This window comes from Hypomesus transpacificus, chromosome 10 (genome assembly GCF_021917145.1).
Source record: "Hypomesus transpacificus isolate Combined female chromosome 10, fHypTra1, whole genome shotgun sequence".
Lineage (NCBI taxonomy): Eukaryota > Metazoa > Chordata > Actinopteri > Osmeriformes > Osmeridae > Hypomesus > Hypomesus transpacificus.
In genome coordinates, this window is record NC_061069.1 from 8,146,924 (window position 1) to 8,167,156 (window position 20,233).

Genomic DNA, 20,233 nt, shown 5'->3' on the forward strand with positions numbered 1-20,233 from the left:
AGACCACGTGTCACAGTGCCATCCCAGGGCACATACAGAACACATAAAGTGAACGTTGCCATGGACGCAGCCAATGGCATGATCCGGCTCCCCGTTTTAATGACATGTTGGATTCCTGTTTGAAGTAAAAGTGAAGGTATTAGAGAGGAACTGCTAGTTGTTTGATAGAAGTGAGCCCACTACAACCTAGATTCTTCCTCTCCACCCACATCCCATCTGCCAATGTGTTCCAAGGAAGAAAGAGAGAGAGAGGGAGGGAGGGAGAAAGAGGGAGGGAGAGAGAGAGAGAGTGGGAGAACACTAAGGAGACAGTCGAGATGAGAGTGTAGGTTAGCCGATGCACACAGAAAAGGGTGGGAGGAAAAAAAGGAATTAGTCATTTAGGTGACACTGAAAGTTAGAAGACCGAGTGTGGAAGCGGGAGGTTGAGGATGAAGGGAACGAGGGAAAAGAAAGACAGTGCAGGACACACTGACATTTAGCAGTGCCTGGAGGAGTTTCAGTCTGGTCGCACTCTCTCCGTATCAGCCATGGTGGTGGAGACCCCCAGGATGGGCCATGGAGAGAGGGAGGGGGGTACGTCTCAGAGGGGAGTATTTTTAGGGTGCACTCTTATCTCCCCCCCGTAGAGACAAGGTCATGGTATCTCCCTGCCAGGTCGCCCTGCTGAAGGGGAAACAGGATGGGCTCCTCAGGGGAGGGATGATAAGGGCACACACACACACATCAACTTTCACATATTCATACACACAATCTCTCTTTCTCTCTGTCACAGACACACACTCAGGGGAAAGTGGGGATGGAGTCTTGTGGGTCAGAAGGTGACCCAAGGGTGTCATCATGACTTTGTTGACTGACAGATGGAATCAAGACCACATCGGAATCTCTCTTCCTCTCTCTCCCTCGTGCCCCCTCTCTCCCAGCGCAGGTAGCTCTCCCTCACGCTCTCTCTTTCTGTCTCACTGTATTCCCTAGTGTAGCTCTGAGAAGGTTTGCACACAAGAGGAACAGATGGGTTTTAGGAACACTGCTTTGCCGAGACACAATATTTACACTAACACACACACTCTCTCTTGCACACACACACACAACACAACCAGTATACAGTATACAAACAGTACATGAAAACACTTGACGTTTTCTTCTCCTTCTAAGACACCCAGAAAACCCGAGCGAGACAGGAAGAAGAGACGGACAGGCAGGGCTCCAGGCTTTATTCTTCCAGCATCAAAGTGAGCAAACTAATGGAACCACACACATATAGGCGCACACACACACGTACACACTTTTTGCCTCCTCCTGTTTTTTATTGATGACACCTGCTGTTCTCTTGTTCTTTTGTGCGCTTAGTGAACCGTATCACACTCACTGTCACACATACACACACCCACACACACAGAAACACACTTTCTTGGTTCCGTGGAGGGACAGCTGTAACGGCGAGCGCTGAGAGAAGATACGCCTCCAACATGCTAATGAGCTTCTGATTCTATATAAGGCCCAGACACACACACGCACGCAAAATAGCAGATACAGTACAGAGAACGGCAGCAGAAGAGTGTGTAGCATGGTGCCTGCCCAAATCGCCCAGACACTGCCTACAGGATGCTCCACAGAAAGTCTTCTGTAGTTCTCTGAGGATCCAGGCTTGGCTGAGAGGGTGGAGCTTTCGAAATATCTAAAAGTCTCTTCTCTCCCTTTGTTCATCTGTCTCAGTACACCCACACACCTACCATCCCCGAGGCCAAATCTTAACACACACACACTCCACTACACCTTATATTATACTCCATTATGAAACGAGACTAGCTGGCAGGTTGCACCCCACCGCCCCCCCCCCTCCTCACCATGACCATTCTGCCCTCTCCCTCTCTTTCTATCTCCAGCTCACACACACTCAGGCTCACTATTGGAACACAATGCAGATGTGTGGGCAGGAGCCATCTGGGGCCCCAAACAGGAACAAAACCAGTGTGTGTGTGTGTGTGTGAGCTTGCGTGTGATCCGGTGAGTGTTTGTGTGAGTAACTAGGTATATGTGGGTTTGTGGGCCAGGGGGCCGAGGGCAGGGGAGCGGGGGGTGTTGGGGGGTGTTGGGGGGTGGTTGTGTGTTGTCCCTGCAGACATGGGAACCTCAAGGGAGAAAAGGACAAGCATCCCGACGGTCATCAATCAAAACTCTCCTGACACAAATGACCAGAAACAACAGCCAACGCTCCAACCATGTCACCCTGTCACCGCTGCCCTGCGGCGAGACCCCTCCCACCTGCGCCGCCGCTCGATAGGTCCTCGTCCTCCATCGGGCCATGCGATTGGTTCGTGCTCTCGGGGCGAAGTCGCCATCCCCTTTTGGCTAATTGGGTCTTTGTGATTGCGCAGTCTGTCGTGGGATTGGAGGAGAATGACAACGTGAAAACGGTATTATGGAGGCAAAGGCATGAGTGGCAGGTCGATGCGAGGCGATGGTTTTACACACTCAAAGCGCCAGATGCTCTTCCTGGGTCCATTATGGTGCATTATGGGGGACGAGATGGTTAGAACGTAGCAACTGAAGCGACACAAAGCGAGGTGGAGACGGAAGCACAAACACACACACCCAGACCCACACAAACACACACACACTACCCACAGGGCCCCGCCCGACACAAGATCAGTCCTATACATTTAGACCACAGCGAAAACACTATTTAAATTTTCTCGGTGTTGGCGAACACAAGCAGCAGCCATGTACATAACTCAAGAGCTGCAAACTATATAAAAAAAAGAATAATCTGTTTACAGAGCTCACTCAGGAATGAGCTTTGTACCATTGCTCACCAGTATCACGGGCGTGGGCGGACAAGTCACTAACCCTGCCTCTAAATACTTGTTTCTTCTCCATTTTGTTTCACCTCCCCATCTCCCTCCAAATCATCCTCATCCTTTTTGGAGGTCCTGATTCCTTTTCCTTGTTCCATCCCCTCAGTAGCTGTGTCTCTGAAGAGATTGCTGCCCTGAAGGGGATTATTAGATGTGTCTCTTTACCAATAAAAGATCAATTAGGATGATAGCTTGTGTTGCTTTGAATACTTTCCATCTGTAGACGTCTAGTTGTAGTTCCTCCTGGCTGTGGCGCCAACAGAGGACGCTGTTGTGCTTTGGTGTCTACCCCTTTCTTTTACCCACCAATCCTTTCTCATTCAAGTGCTGTCCTTCCTTGTATATAGAAATGATTGACAACATTTTAATCATTACTAAGTCCGTTTTTGTAGGTTCATCTGGGCTGTACTATCGCGTATCTTTTTATCCCAACCACTTAAACTTTGACATGTTATACACTCGTGACCACAGGCTGTGATTTCACTCATAGTAACTTTGTTGCTATTGTTTTGCTTAAATGATGTCACCTAACACTAAATGAATCACTTTTGACTAATGTCACACCTGGTGTCTGTTCGATAGTCTAGTCATGATACTGTCATAAAGTCACTCCTGTTAATTTTACCGGTTAGTGTTATGCCATAGGATAAAACTAGGCAACGTGAACAGGGAATACATAAATGAATTCATAGTATATGAATGAACTTTAAATACGTATTTACATTATGGTACAAACCTCGACTGTTCAATGTTTTTTACAAAGGGGTTTATATACCAACATGCTTACCTGTTTGATAATTGTGGGTATGGCGAGGCATGCGTCAGAGTGGGAAAGACCGCCCCGTGCCAGCAGCATTCGCAGCGCTTTTTCACACTCAATTACTCACACACACACTTTTCCCTTCGGGATGAAGCTTCTGCAGCCCGTGCGCGGAGCAAACGGATTACACACATACTTCACTAACGCACAAATGGCGGCAACGAATTTATTACGATTGTCGTATTTGTCATTCTGGATTTTAAGTGCTGTTTCTACCTCACGGATATACCCTCCAAACGAAGGTAGGAGTCTGTAGATGTATTGGAGGGGGGGGGGGGGGGGGGGGGGGCTCAGCGACTTCAGCTGCTTTTGAATTTGCTCCGTATCCGCATAGGGGAACACGTCATGAGAACAATAGGCTTTTTAATCACATTTGAAACACAAAAATGTTATTGTGACTCGCGTTCGCATTGGGAAAATGCTGAATTTTGGGATTTAGTGGAATGTCCTTCCCTTTCCAGTGCCGCTCAGAGCGTTGCCCCCTGGATGGTCTTGACCATGTTGGTCACTGATGATCATTCTGTTGCGTGCTCTTTAAATTGTTCAAGCTAACCTTTAGACTTTAAAAAGATAATATGTAAAGATCTGTTCGTTAAAGCAATCGTCTGTTATTAAAAAAAAGGTGGCATGTGGCCAATTAGCCTACATTATGCATTGAATGTAAAATTCCAGGCATCCTTTAAATATTCTGCATCTATATTCGGCTGCAACATCTGCAGCCTACAACTTAATCACACCAAAATAATCGTTGAACCTGGGCCACTGTCAATCATAACTTGAACGGAGAGAAATCGTGTCCTGCTTTTTCTCTCCTGATGTGACCCGTCTCACCTGTGTGAATACGTGTATTTTAGTGACGCTACTAGACACAAGGACCGTCCCTGGAGAGCTGAAGTGGCTAGCCAGCCCCACAGAGGGAGGGGTGAGTTCTGCCTTGCTCCCCCACTGATGCTGGCCAGGCTAAGACATGACTGGGTGATGGTGTTTAGCTCAGATATGTAGTTGGAAGGATCTGGCTGAAATCCCCCCCCTTCCTCTTTTTCCTCCCCCTCCTCCCCACCATCCCCCCACCCTCCACCTTCCTACCTCTTTGTTGGTTTAACAGTTCCTGGTGAACTTGACTCTTCCTTCTGCAGTCACCATGCTCTCTTTCTCTCTCACACCACATGATTGACAAGGTCCTGGTCCTCTCGCACTGAGCCTTTGATTACACACACACACACATTCACTATATTCATCCCTTTCCACACACAAGCAAACACACACACACACTCTCACACTTCATCTATGCGCAGTTGGGTTGAGTGTAATGCTTTATTTTTCCCGACAGCTGTGATTTTTGTCTGGTTATAAAGACTCCAAACAAGAGAAGAAAAGAAGGCACCATGCCCCATAAGGGCTTTTAGAACCTCTGCCAAACACGTGCACACATACACGCACACTCCCACACAAACACACACTCTCACACAAACACACACTCTCACACAAACACACACTCTCACACAAACACACAGCTCTCATCATTGGGGTGATGGAAGGCCGATTATAATTTGGCAGTAATAAAATGGCAATTAAGCTTGCTTGGGCCAATGCAGCTATTTGGAAGGTCACAGTCCAAGTCTCTTAGTCAATTGTGTCAAAGAACTAAGGGAGCTGTGTAATCACTGACATGATGTTGACATATTCATCTCTAACTGTGTGTGTGTGTGTGTGTGTGCGTGTGTGTGTGCGCATTGCCAGTGGGAGGAAGTCAGTATCATGGATGAGAAGAACGTTCCTATCAGAACCTACCAGGTGTGCAACGTGTTAGAACCCAGTCAGAACAACTGGTTGAGGACGGACTGGATCCCCAGGTCTGGAGCCCAGAGGGTCTATGTGGAGGTCAAGTTCACCCTCCGGGACTGCAACAGCCTGCCTGGGGTCACCGGCACCTGCAAGGTACCTCCGGAGCTTCCTGCTGGAACTGCTCAGTCCAGCCACTTACTGGCTATTCACTGTCAAAGAATAGGCACACAACAATGAAAACTCATTTGGTGTTTACATCGCAATTGAACATTGTTTGGTCTGTTTTCTTCTCGTCACCCAGGAAACGTTTAACCTGTACTCCCACGAGTCCAATGATGCCAAGCAGGACTACATCAGAGAAAGCAGCTTCACCAAGATAGACACAGTGGCCGCTGACGAGAGTTTTACCCAGGTCTCACCACAACCTATCAAGCTATCTCTGTCAGCCTCTCTAGCTATCTCTGTCAGCCTCTCTAGCTATCTCTGTCAGCCTCTCTAGCTATCTCTGTCAGCCTCTAGCTATCTCTGTCAGTCTCTCTAGCTATCTTTCAGCCTCTAGTTATCTCTGTCAGCCTCTCTAGCTATCTTTGTCAGCCTCTAGTTATCTCTGTCAGTCTCTCTAGTTATCTCTGTCAGTCTATCTGGCATCTACCCTCAATCTCCCACTTATTGAGTTTTTCTTCAAAAGTTAAGACTTTAAGACTTTAGAGAGCCTGTGAGGCTGGCTATGCTGTGTAGAGTAAGTCACATGCTCTCCTCTCTCAGTAGCAAGCCTCAAGACTGCCCTTCTGTCACCAGGTGGACGTAGGCGACCGCGTCATGAAGCTGAACACGGAGGTGCGTGACGTCAAGGTCACCACCAGGAAGGGCTTCTACCTGGCCTTCCAGGACGTGGGCGCCTGCATCGCCCTGGTCTCTGTCCGGGTCTTCTATAAGACTTGTCCACTCACCGTCCGGAACCTGGCAACCTTCCCGGATACCGTCACTGGGGCCGACACCTCCTCTCTGGTGGAGGTCAGGGGGTCGTGTGTAAACCAATCCGAGGAGAGGGAAGAGCCTAAGATGTATTGCGGCGCCGACGGAGAATGGCTGGTTCCTATTGGTGGGTGTGCTTGTGACCCTGGATACGAAGAGAAAGGTGGAGCCTGTCAAGGTAGGCCGTGTTGGTTTCTACATTTTCATACTAACTGAGTGTAAAATGTTAAGTGAGACTGCTAGTCAGTTGGGAGATCCGCATTTTTGGGGAATTGCAAATGATGGAAGCTGCAAGCAGAATTGACATTCTTTATATGGCTTTATATAGCTTTTTATCCAACCCACAGGCTATGTTTGGTGGTGAGTAATTGTTCTCTATATGAGGTCTTGGTTAACCCGAGGCTCTAGGACTTAACATGAGTGTTGGTGGTTTGGATGTTGTGTGCTGGAGGGAAAAAGAGAAGGAAAAAGAGTCCTGGAGCAACAGGCTATCATGACAGACGTTTTACAAGGCCGTTACTCCCTTTACTCAATCACACACACACACACTGTATTGAGGGTCAGTGAAATACTGCATAGTATCTAGTATTATTTACGATGCCTGTCCCAATTGCATAACAAACACAGTTGTACAGTATCAGTGTGTGTGTGTGTGTTTGGAAGTAAAACCGGTGGTTCGGAAAATGTTTTATGTGACAGACACCAAGTTGTCTTTCGTCTCCATCCCTCTCTCTCTTTTCTCTTTTGAATGTGGAGATGAAGGGGTGTTTGTGGGATGGGAGTCCCTGACGTCTCAAAGACGTTTCTCTTCAACACGATTTAGGAGGGACCCTTGACTCTGCCTCCCCCAGCAGATGTCGAGTGCTATCTCTCTGGGCCCCTCTTCATAGCAGGGATGAATCAGACGCCAAGACAAGGGTGTTCTAAACCCTCTCAAGAAGCTTCCGGAGTCCACAAGCTGCCACAGTGTTTCACTGTGACTGGTGACTACTCTGTGAGGATTCATGTGCCACAGGAAGACCAATGAGAGAGATGGAGGGAGAAAGGGTTAGACAGAGAGGGTGAGATGTTAGCAGATGAGGGGGAAAGCGAGAAAGTAATTCATAGTGAGGGAGTGGGGAGATTGCGGAAAGGGCAACGGAGAGAAAGAGGGAGGGAGAAGAGAGTTTGAACCCCCCCCTCTCCTCCTTTCTCATGAAGGAGGTCAAAAGGTGTCTCCTTCTCCCAGCCTCGCGTGCCCGGACTCTTGTCTACATACCGCAGCACACACACGCACACACAGAAACACAGTGCTGAGAGCTGGGTTGGAGGGGTGCAGTGGTTCATCTTCAATGTTAGACGGAGAGGAGGTGGAGAGGAGGGGAAGGGGAAGGGGAAGGGAGGGGAGGAGGAAGGCAGGATTAGTCTGTGAATGGGGGGAGGGGTCTGTGGAAAAGCCATTGACGGCAGAAGGCATCAATGAGAACCCCCCCCCACCACCACTATTGTTGCTATGTCACTGGGTGGAAAGGGAGCCTATCTACCCAACTTCACCCCCCCCCCCCCCCCCCCCGTTATGGCCTGGGTCAAGACTGGGGTTGATAAAGCCGTCAAAAACTCTGACACACTCACACACCCCACACACTCACAGTCACCCAGTTAAGCTGCAGAAAGCAGGGTCACGACCGAGGTTGATGAAGCCATCCAAAACTTTGACAGGCACACACACTCCTGCGTTCAAACACATACGCACACAATGACTCACACACACACCTCCCGTTAAGCTGCACAGAGCAGGGTCACGACGGTTGATGAAGCCGTCAAAAGTTTGACAGCTGCGATGCGATGAGACGAGAAACGAGAGAGGGACGGAGAGACAACAGGGGAGGAGAGACGAGAGAGAGAGTTTCAATGTGAATGACACAGCCGGACTGAGAAGAGAAAGATTATCTATTGGTTTTGTCTGTTTGGTTTCAGGGCCGGCGTAGGACTGTGTTCAGATCTAGCTGTTCATCTGTTGCGACTCTGGAGGCTCTAACTTGGCATTCGGGAGGGAGTGAGGGAGGGAGGGAGATAAGTTTAGTGTCTGAGCGTTTAGAGAGATTTCAGGTTTGTGTTTACCTTCTCTGCACCTGCAGACCAGTAGGCCATACACAGAACAATATGGGAATGTGAGGGAAAAAGATGCAGGGAGAGGAGAAAAGAGGGAGAGAGAGAGAGAATGGAGACGAGAAGAAGTAAAGAGAGCACAGAGAGGAGAAAGAGTGGACAGAGAGGGGGAGGGAGTGGTGAGAGATAATGAAACGGCTCTGTTTGGAATATTATTGTCAGCCAGGGTAATTATCATCAGATATGAGACTGTGCTCATTATATTTGGACGTGTGTGTGAGTGCTCACATGGATATGTGTGTTCTGTTTCCTTCTGTCTCTAAAACAAGGGGATGCTCAGTTTGAATAATGATTGTGTGTTTGTGTGCCTGATTATAGACAGGGGATCGAGCCAGTGAGTGAGGGAATGAATGAGAGAAAGAGCCTTAGCAGGCAGAGAGAAAGGGATGAAGGAACGGATGAAGTAGTGGAGGGGGAGGAGAGGGGAAGATAAAGAGAGCAGATAAGGGAACAGAGACTAAACACCCCAGAAAGGTGCCCTTTGATTGCTATCAGCCCCATCATTTACATATGTTGTTCATGCACCTCAGATGCAAATGAGGCACATTGCAAATCAAGCTAAGAGAATGGGTGTGCCCGTGTTTGTTTTTTCTCCTTGACCCACTGTTATAGGCCGTCCTCTCTCTCTCTCTCTCTCTCTCTCTCTCTCTCTCTCTCTCTCTCTCACACTCTCTCTCTCTCTCTCTCTCCTGGGCGGAGAGGAGGAGAGGCCCCAATGTGCCACCTGTCCTGGTGATTGATAGAGGGAGGAGAGGAGGGATGGACGGACGGACAGACGTCAAGTGAGGGTCTTGTTCTTTTAGCCTGGAGGAATTTGGTTGAAGAGGGATCGTACGTCAGTCTGTTCATTGTTCTAGTTTTAACACGGAGCCTTATCGAGAGGTTGTGCCATCGGTGCAGAAAGTGTTTGGGGTTTTTCTTCTTTGATTGAGAAAGCTCTGTTGCCAGCGGAGGCTTGCATTGGAGGACAGAACGCCTCAGTGGGAAGGAGAACGTGTGTATTGGAGAGCTATTAAAGTAACAGGGAATCCATTAGCATGTCAAAAGCTTGCTGCAACAATAACCCCTCCACCCCTCTTTCCTGGATAGATAGAAGGCAGGAGGAGAGAGAAAAGAAAGGAGGATGAAGCGAGAAAGGGAGAGGGGGGGGGGTCGGAGATGGGAGAGGGTGAGAGTAGTTAAGCTCTATGCTTCAGGAAAAGTAGTTTGATGGGAGATGGAAGGAGGCTTGTTGCACTGCCAAATAGCTTCTAGCTAGTCTGGCTGCAAAGGCTGGCTGGCAACTGCTTACTGATGTTAGACCTAGGAGAGAAGGACACAAAAGACCCCACCCCCACTCCACCCCCACTTCCACCACACACACACAGACACGCGCACACACACACACATAGAATGCAGGAATGCGAGGCCTGCGTGGTTGGGGTTCCACAGACATCAGACACAGCTTCATAACTGTTTCCCTTTCTCTGTCACCTGCCGCCCCCCACTACCTCTCCTCCTTCTTCTCCTCCTCCCTCCCCTCCTCCTCCTCCTAACCTCTCCGCCTCCCCTCCTCTCCCTCCTCCTCCTTTCCACCCCCGCTTGCCATCCCAATGCCCCCCCCCTGCTTCTCCTGGCAGACACTGGACATTCCTGGGCTACCCTCCAAGTAGATGTATGTATGGGGGTGCTTACTGTCCTCTGTGTCCTCTCCCTCACTCTATTTCTCTCTCTCTCTCTCTCTCTCTCTCTCTCTCTCTCTCTCTCTCTCTCTCTCTCTCTCTCTCTCTCTTGACTACTAAAGAATGTCAACACACCAGGTTGTTATTGAGGGGCAGGGTCCCTGTCTTGCAGGCCCTGATGGATGACCGTAGAGCTGTCAATCAAATCGACACATGATACACCCAACCTGTTATTCACTTAAACACACACACACGCAGTGATATGTGTGCGTGTGTGTGAGGTTTGATGGTGGTGTCAGCACTAATCTGGCCCTGTGCTGTGCAGGGTTCGTGTAGGGTTAATGACTCTCTTATGAACTATTATTTCAGGTCAACGCTCCCTCTTCTTTAAACCATCACAGCACAGAAGAGAGGGAGATCACAAAAAGATGAGAAAACCGAGAGAGAGAGAGACAATGATGAGAGACGCAGTAGAGAGACAGCTAAAGACTGACTGTGGCTTCAAACGTTCTCTCCTGCCTTGAATTTACCCTCTGTACCGGGGAACAAGAGATGGCTGGGGACAAAAGCTGCTCAGGCCATTGTGTGTGTGTGTGTGTGCGCGTGCGTGCGTGCGCGCTTACCCCCTGGCTCTGTAATTAACCCTCTCCTGCCTGTCAAAGAAATCCCCGGTAGATCAGAGATGGAATACTTCTCTCTCTTTCAGTCTGTGCCCCTCTCTCCCTCCCTCTAAGCCCATACTGGTGTGGGGTGAGGATGGAGGACTGAACTGTCTGGCTCCTCCACCAACACAAGTAGTCAATGAGGAGGGCAAGGATGAGCAAAACATCAACTCAATCCCTCTTTAAACCTGTAGGCAAAAATCTATAAACACAGCCATAACTTGTAACTCATGGCCCTGTGTATGTGTGTGTGTGTGCACGCGTGTTCAGTGTGTGTTGCTTGTCTATCTTTGACCCAGTATCGATAAATAGAGCTATAAAAACGACTAGCAAGCTTCTAAGCATTCCTTTGTCTTTCACACGCCGAAGCAGGGAGGACTAGAAAGATGAGGGAGAAGGAGAGATGGCATGTGATGAGGAGGAAGTGTGAGAGAAGAAAATAACAGAGGGTTGGAGAGGGTGATTGGGAGGGAGAGCCGGAGTGTGCGAGAGATCCTATCGCTGCTTGTACAGATGGGATGGAATGGTCTGTGTGTGTAAATTACAGAGAAGACTTCCTCTTCTGATGAGGGTGTCATAAACCACTCTGACAAACACGCACACACACACAAACACACACACACACACACACAGAGCTCTGTCATTCCTGCATTCCTCTTCCCCTCCCTGTGGGATGACTTCATCACCCTTGGAAACGGGAATGGAGGGAAGATGAAAACGAGGGATTATCAGAAATGGGAGGACTGTCAAACGCAGAGAGATGAGAACCTCATTAAAAAGAAAAGCGTCCTTGAAAGAAATCAGTGAGAAAAGGGTGCACCATAGAGACATGTCTCTCAGTGCAATTTGAGCGTTGATTTCATGTCGGTGCATTCATCATTAGCAGCTATTTGTGTTGAATGTAAACGGAGGAACGTCTCTCTCTCTCTCTCACTCTCTTTAGCATGTGAAGTGGGTTTCTACCGAGGGTTGTCCTCAGAGGGGGGGTGTTCTAAGTGCCCTCCCCACAGCCAGTCTCTCAGGGAGGCTGCCACCATCTGTGAGTGCCAGCCAGGTCACTACCGCTCAGACACAGACCCTGCATCCATGCCCTGCACACGTAAGTGCACACACGCATCCACACCTCAATGCTGCTTCTGTTTTTTGACCCAGTGACTTATGACTAAGATGCCAGTCATGTTCTCTCTGGCTTGAATATGCTGACACTGGCTGCATAGCTATCTCTGATATCTCTCTCTCTTGCTGTCCTCTTTGTGTCCTCTCTCTGCCTCTCTCTGGCTCTCCCACGCGCACACACATAGATGACTGGAACCTTCTGTTTGCCATAAACTTAATTATGCCTATATACAGCTCATGGTTTTCACAGCCTGAGAAAATGTGCATCACACAAACATTCTCTTTTTCTCCCATAACGACACATTGAAATACTGATAAAACACATGCCACAGAGTAAAACATCTCCAAATCATGTTAGGAGTATGAGATGGAACATTACTAATGTTCCACCACTCACAATGTATCGCTCTTTTCTCAACTCTGAATAGTTAACCTTTTCAACCTCAGCTAACAATCTCAATTTACCCCCACTGTCTCCCAGAACCCCCTTCGGCCCCGCAGCAGCTGATCTCTGTGGTGAACGAGACCTCTGTGGTCCTGGAGTGGAGCGCCCCTCGCTGGCTGGGAGGGAGAACTGACATCAGATACAGCGTGGACTGCCTGATCTGTGGCAGTGAGAGTCAAACCGGGAGTCCCAGTGGCAACCACACTCTGACTGAGCCTTTGGGCTCGTGGACTGGACCTGGAGGTCAGTCCCCTCTGGGATCTGTAGTCCAACCTGGATCTGAAGAGGCTGGAGAACCCTCTGGATCTGTGTCTCCAGGTGTTGGGCTCCAGTTCTGCCTGCCCTGTGGTCCGGATGTCGTCTTCTTGCCCCAGCAGATGGATCTGAGCACCAGTAGAGTGTGTGTGAGCGAGCTCAGGTCGCACACGCGCTATACCTTCACTATACACGCACGCAACGGGGTCTCCCAGCCCCACAGCGTAGGGGCGGCCAAGAGCGTGTCTGTGACTGTCACCACAAATCAGGCTGGTGAGTGTCACAGTGTGTTTGTGTGCATGTTCCTACTTCGACAGAATACCTGAATAATGTGTTTACTCCAGCAACAAACAATGCTTGTGGCCTCTTAAGTGGGTCAGCGCCACATAGACGAGCGCGCGCACAGTCACTCACACACATACACACACACTCACACACACACAAAGTCTCATAGATCTTATGACCAGCTTCATAGGTGGGGCAGAAACATGAAAGGGATGGGAGGATCATCAGATTAGGAGTATGTGATGATGTGTGCAGTGCTGTTTGCATCTGTCCTGTGTGTGTGTGTGTGTGTATCAGTTTCCTCAGCATGTATGAGAAAGTCTGCTGGAGGAGCTCTGCAAAAACATGACAAGACGTCTCATTTCAACTGTCTAAGAGTAGTTTGTGTGGCCCTGGTCACATGACTTATTAAACATGTCTTGGACACAACATGGTCTGTTGTGTCCAACAGACCAGGCAGCGCTGGTCTTCTCAGGCAGCGCTGAGAAGAACAACACAAAAGCAGCAGAGACAATGATGAAGAGAAAAGGACAGGAAGTGATGAGGAGGTGTGATCTAGGTCAAGGCTTAGGGATAGTGGGGCGGTGTGTCAGTAACATCAAACACGGACCCGAGGGGAAACAATCTGATCTGGAATGGTATGTTGACATATTCTGCCGTGATACCCAACCTCTTCTCTTTTCTCCTCTCTTCTCTTCCTCTCAGCTCCTTCACTTATCACGTCCGTCCAAGCCAGTGACGTCACCAGGCACAGTTTGACATTGTTCTGGCAACAGCCAGACCGACCCAACGGGGTCATCCTGGAGTATGAAGTCAAGTACTACGAGAAGGTGAAGTGGCTGCTGGGAAATATGGTTTGTGTATTTGTGAACTTTTCTCATCAGGCACTGACTCAGGCCTCCCTCCCCCTCTCAGGATCAGAAAGAGAGGTCCTATCGCATCATGAGGACGCTGTCTCGCACTGCTGACATCACGGGCCTCAACACTCTCACCGTGTACGTGTTTCATGTGCGCGCTCGGACGGCAGCCGGATACGGAGAGTTCAGCGCTCCGTTTGAGTTCTCAACTAACTCAGGTACCCTCTACTGTGCTGTACATTCTAGTAGTTTCATGTTCTCTACCCTCCTTGTCACACTTTGGGTCCCTTATGATATTGTTGTTTCAGCTCTTTGGTTGTCCATCAAACTGGTTTGTGGTTCCAAAAAACTTCCTAGTTCTAAGCCTGTGTTCTCCTCTGCCTGTTAGATCCTTTCCCTCTGATTGGAGAGGGAGTTAACCCAGCCCTCCTGCTGCTGTCAATCAGCGGGGTTGGAATTGTACTGCTGATCTCTTCTACAGTCTTCATCATTGGCCGCAGGTACGCACAAACACACACACACACACTCACAAACACACCAACTAGTACACACACCACTCTGTAAAGTGATGTGTGTGTGTCACCTGGAGCTTTCATGGGGGATTAGAGTGGAGACTGTGATAATCCCCTTGTGCCTGATTTATCAGTCGTGTCTACAACAACAGTGTAGCTCCTGGATCCCAATAACCCTGGCCTACACACGCACACATACACACACTATGTTGTGTTCCGACAGGTTTTGTAACATGACACACCTTTCATATCATCCTCAACATCCCGAGGCCCTGAGTCCTTGTCCTCCCTCCCTCCCTAACTCCCTCCCTAACTCCCTCCCTAACTCCTTCCCTCTTCCCCTCCCTCCCTCACCTCTCCTCCAGTTACAGTGGAAGTATATATAACCCACACAAACAAATAATATAAAAAGGGACCAATCCATCATTAAGATCTTAGTCAACTCCCTCCCCTCTACTGTTTTCTTAAAGGAGGAGTAAGTACAGCAAAGCCAAGCAGGACTCAGAGGAGGAGAAACACCTCAACCCAGGTACACTACTGCACACACACACACACACATACACACACATACACACACACACACACACACACACATACATACAGACACAAACGTAAACACACAAAACTCTTTATCCTCCTCTTGTCTCCCTAGGAGTGAAGATCTACATAGACCCGTTCACCTATGAGGATCCTAACCTAGCTGTCCATGAGTTTGCCAAGGAGATTGATGCCTCTAACATCCACATAGAGAGAGTCATTGGCATGGGTAAGAAGCCAAACACACACATAAACACACACACACTCTCACACACACACACACACACACACACATAAACACACACTCTCACACACACAAACTGCCATTGTATTGTGTGTGTGTGTGTGTCTGTGTGTAGGAGAGTTTGGGGAGGTGTGCAGTGGTCGTCTGCGTCTCCAGGGGAAGAGGGAGATCTACGTGGCCATCAAGAGTCTGAAGGCGGGCTACTCTGACAAACAGAGGCGGGACTTCCTGTCTGAGGCCAGCATCATGGGACAGTTTGACCACCCAAACATCATCAGGCTGGAGGGCGTGGTCACTCGATGTGAGTCTGACAGATCTGAAAAATTATGAATCATCTGACATTTCTCTGTGGCTTTCATAGGCCAATTTGCTGATGGTTACATGTTGTTTATAGTTTTCCTACATAAAGTTTGTGTCTTCCTTTTCTAGGCAAACCAGTGATGATCATCACAGAGTACATGGAGAATGGATCTCTTGATTGCTTCCTTAGGGTGAGTGTGTGTGTTCTGATAACAAGTTTGTGTGTTGAGATGAAGAGTGTCGTGTCTTTGTGAGTTTGTGCACCGTCATCAGACCTGCCTCTTGTCTGCCCCCTCCAGAAACATGACGGCCAGTTCACGGTGATCCAGCTGGTGGGCATGCTGCGTGGCATGGCCTCTGGCATGAAGTACCTGTCAGACATGGGCTACGTTCACCGAGACCTGGCAGCACGCAACATCCTGGTCAACAGCAACCTGGTGTGTAAGGTGTCTGACTTCGGCCTGTCCAGAGTCCTGGAGGACGACCCAGAGGCTGCATACACCACACGGGTACGACACACACACACACACACACACACACACACAAACAGAGGCACAAACACACACTAGTTATTACAATCTCCTACTAAAGCTCTAATAGCATTGATAACTTCGAAATACAGCGTTTGTAATCTAATCTGTTGTTCCGGCTGTTGCAGGAGCTGACTGGGACGTACCATTCTCCGGGGGGGAAGATCCCTATCAGATGGACTGCTCCAGAAGCCATCACCTACAGGAAGTTCAGCCCAGCCAGTGACATATGGAGCTACGGCATTGTCATGTGGGAGGTGGTGTCCTATGGGGAGAGGCCCTACTGGGACATGAACAACCAGGACGTAAGCACAACTAAGGGACCAGTGTCACCGTGGAATGACCTGTTCTAAACATGAAGATGTTTCCTGAATACCACTTACTGTTTTCACCGCTCTTTTAACCTATTTTCTCCTCTCTCTGTCTCTGTTTCGTTTTCTGTTTACCTCTTCTTCTTCTCTCTCTTTCTCTCTGTCTCTCTTTTCTTCTCTCTCTCTGTCTCTCTCTCTCCTTGTCGTTCACTCTCTTCAGGTGATCAAAGCTATCGAAGAGGGCTACCGTCTGCCGCCCCCTATGGACTGCCCAGTGTGTCTGCACCAGCTCATGTTAGACTGCTGGCAGAGGGAGAGATCAGAGAGGCCTAGCTTCAGCCAGATCCTCAACATGCTGGACAAACTCATACGCAACCCAGGGACTCTGAGACGGACAGGCTCTGAGAGGTACACACACACACATACACACACACACACTCACCGTCAGCTCTACACAGGGTCTAAGCAGTCGTTTTTTCCCTCCCCATCTGTCTGCAGACCCATTCCCACTCTGCTGGGGCCAGTGGGCTCTGAGGTGTGTGTGTCCGTGCTTCCGGAGGTGTGTGTGGCGGAGTGGTCAGTGTTGGAGTGGCTGCAGGCTATTGGCATGGAGGGGTATTGGGAGAGTCTGGTAGCAGCAGGATACAGCAGGCCAGCCAGCCTGCTGGGCCTCACACACCAGTGAGTACATCCTCCAAAGATCACACCTTCACCACACCAGCGTCTCCAGCAAAGGGGATTGTCTTTGTACTTTCTGATCCCCAAATGTATATATTTGTTTCCTGTTTCTCATCTCATCAGGGACATGGCCAGGGCAGGAATCCTGACAGCATCACACCAGGACTTGATTCTGGCTAGTTTGCAACAGGAAATGCTGTCCCAGATGCAACAAGTGCAGGATGGGATGGTTCCAGTGTGAGCCTGGTGTGCACACACACACCCACACACACACTTAAGACTTCTGGTGTGGAGGGAGTTCCATTGGAAGGAAGCAAAATGAGCCACAGAACAGACAGGAGAGAGACGGAGAAAGGGAAGATGGAAGAAACGCACTTTTATACACCGTCACACATGAGGTGGTGGACACAGACAGCACAAGCTGCTGGACAGAACTAAAGAACTACATTCGTTTCTGTGGCGTCCGTGTGACTTTAATGTGATTTTTTTCATTGCTGTATAGTCTTGACTATTCTGAATGTCCAACGGTCAATGCCATTTTAGTCATTATTCTTCCTGCTTGTTGAAATATTAAGCTCTTACAGAAATTCACTGTATTGTTCAGAGTTAGTATTTTGTGACATATGGCTACCAAAGTCCTGGTGTCCTTCAGACGTCCTCTTGTCCTGCTCATTATCCCATTCAGTCATTATTACAAGAAGAACTACATCTCCCATGAGCACTCGAGAACTCCAGGATGTCACATTACAGTAGATGCAGTTTTTTGGTGCAGCTAATGTCTTTTTTCTTAAAGGGCTGTTTTCACTTCTGTTGGAGCTGAAGGAGTGTAATACTCATGCATGACTGAAAGTGTGTGTGTGTGTGTGTGTGTGTGTGTGTGTGTGTGTGTGTGTGTGTGTGTGTGTGTGTGTGTGTGTGTGTGTGTGTGTGTGTGTGTGTGCGCGCGCGTGTGCGTATGAGCGAGCAAGACAGTGTTTGATGAACTGATCTGTCAGCCTTTGAATATTTTTTATATGCAAAGATACAATTCTGAAAGAGGGAGGAATCCAGGTGAATGTATCATTCTCAGCTTGTACAGTGTGTCTGATCTGAAACTACATGAACATGCTAACATTGTATAAATGGTCTTGTTTTATTTAGCTCTGCCTAGAGATATAGATCAGCAGCAGCTTATCTGTAATGTTAGCATTTTCAAACACATTTCACTATATGAAGGAATTAATTAATTTATGCTCTTTTTTTTACTCTATTTAGACTGTACATTGTAAAATAGAAACTTGAAAGATGTTGATGTTGAAAGATGCGTGGATTTGAATAAATGCCCTAAATACACACTGTGTGTCAGGAGCAGGCTTGATGACAGAGAGGAGAAGGTGGTGCCAGGTAGCCTGAGCAGTGTGCTCAGACAGATGTGTGTGTGTGTGTGTCAGCAGAGGAAGGTCTCCTGCACCAAACAGTAGGAATAAACAGCCTGAGGAAAACCCTGCTGGAGAGTTGCCTTCACACTCACACACGTGTGTGTGTGTGTGTGTGTGTGTGTGTGTGTGTGTGTGTGTGAAGGAGGAAGCTGTCCCCATGAGAGCCTGTGTTTCGTCAATTTTTTGTCTGAGGTGAATCGGGCAGCTGAGCTGGCAGTCAGAACTCGTCTAATCAGCAAACATCTGTCTCCAGAACACACACGCCACACGTAGACACACGAAACATACAGGCACAAACAAACACACTGAAGAACTGATTGGAGGAAGCCTTTGATACATAAACTAGAGGAAAACATGATCCGGGATCTTTGCAAAACGTCAATGTTTTCCCATACTAACGAGAAGCGCATATATTACGGGTGCACACACACATCCACACACATCCACACTCACACAGCAGGCAGTATGCTGATGATGTTTAATGAGCCGGATCTGTCTGAAGGAGAGTGTGCAACACAGAAAGAGAGAGGGAGGGGAGAAAGAAAGGCTGCTTTACGCTGAAGTGACGCTGCACAGCGGTGCAGTTAGCCAGCCCCAGACTCAGGCTCAGCATCCAGCACATTGGTGCAGTTAGCCAGCCCCAGACTCAGGCTCAGCATCCAGCAGAGTGGTGCAGTTAGCCAGCCCCAGACTCAGGCTCAGCATCCAGCAGAGTGGTGCAGTTAGCCTGCCCCAGACTCAGGCTCAGCATCCAGCAGAGTGGTGCAGTTAGCCTGCCCCAGACTCAGCATCCAGCACAGTGGTGCAGTTAGCCTGCCCCAGACTCAGGCTCAGCATCCAGCACAGTGGTGCAGTTAGCCAGCCCCAGACTCAGGCTCAGCCTCCAGCACAGTGGTGCAGTTAGCCAGCCCCAGACTCAGGCTCAGCCTCCAGCACAGTGCTTTATGTCAATACCTGCTCCAGTGGTCCTGGCCAAAGTCGTCTTCCATTAAAATATTACAATTAGCATAGCTTTAGAGCATAGGATCACCACTGTATATACACATATGAGTCTGTACAGAGAGAGAAAATACTCTGTACTCACACACACTTACAACCTCATACACACGCATAGCCTTCAGGGGGTATGGGTGCAGGGCTGAGATATGGTAGGACAGTTATTTTGCAGAGCTGATCCTGTTAACTGTGTAAGGCACAGATTTGGATAGCTCTCTGTGTGTCTGTGTGTTTGTAAATATGGGTGTTTGGTTTGAGCATCAAGGAATCAGCACAAATAGAGGGACTCTAATTCAGACTATTGGCAAAATATTTAAATGAATCTTTTCATGAATGTTGGTACCCTCGAGAAGCACATTTTGTTTCGTACTGAAAAGTAGCTTTTACATCGTGAACGCCTCTGTCACTCCACCTGCACACAGCAGATACTGTGGCCCACTAATACACTGTGTGTTGATTCATAGGGAACATACCAGTCCCACAGGCCAAAAAGCAGACATGTGCCTCTCTCATTCTCTCTCTCTCATTCTCTCTTTCCGTCTGTATCTTTTTGCCCTCTCCATATATGAAACTTAGAGGGACAGCTTAAATTGAATCCTTCTCCTTGTCTCTCCGCCTCTCTCTTTCTCAGTGGGACATTATTGAGAGGTTTTGTCACCAGATTAGTGTTCTTATAGAGCTGGCTAATCCTGTCTGCTCTTCCATGTGGGAGTGGCAGTGGGGTGTCTTTACTGCGCAGTCGGCCATGTCTTAATGTGTGTGAGATGAGGTTTAGACACACACACACACACACACATACACACACTCACAGGGTCTACATTTGTTTCAGGATTAAAATCC

General features: G+C 48.6%; 1 protein-coding gene across 1 annotated transcript; it reads left to right on the plus strand.

Moving 5' to 3' along the window:
• The first annotated feature begins 3,740 nt into the window (after positions 1 to 3,740).
• On the plus strand, positions 3,741 to 18,313 carry epha4a (eph receptor A4a). The gene is made up of 19 exons (XM_047027815.1): positions 3,741 to 3,920; positions 4,533 to 4,600; positions 5,419 to 5,616; positions 5,765 to 5,875; positions 6,262 to 6,616; positions 11,853 to 12,008; positions 12,507 to 12,998; positions 13,716 to 13,840; positions 13,926 to 14,085; positions 14,256 to 14,367; positions 14,850 to 14,908; positions 15,032 to 15,145; positions 15,276 to 15,461; positions 15,590 to 15,651; positions 15,760 to 15,969; positions 16,119 to 16,295; positions 16,522 to 16,709; positions 16,800 to 16,982; positions 17,103 to 18,313. Exons 1-19 carry the CDS (start codon positions 3,767 to 3,769, stop codon positions 17,218 to 17,220), a joined length of 3,228 nt encoding a protein of 1,075 aa, XP_046883771.1. The 5' UTR covers positions 3,741 to 3,766; the 3' UTR covers positions 17,221 to 18,313.
• The last annotated feature ends 1,920 nt before the right edge of the window (positions 18,314 to 20,233 follow it).

Excerpts from the sequence above, each read along its gene's own strand:
- epha4a (XM_047027815.1), top strand. The coding sequence starts at position 3,767 with ATGAAGCTTCTGCAGCCCGTGCGCGGAGCAAACGGATTACACACATAC. Across the intron at positions 5,617-5,764 it reads GGGTCACCGGCACCTGCAAG|GAAACGTTTAACCTGTACTC; the intron begins GTACCTCCGGAG and ends CTCGTCACCCAG. Across the intron at positions 16,710-16,799 it reads AGACGGACAGGCTCTGAGAG|ACCCATTCCCACTCTGCTGG; the intron begins GTACACACACAC and ends ATCTGTCTGCAG.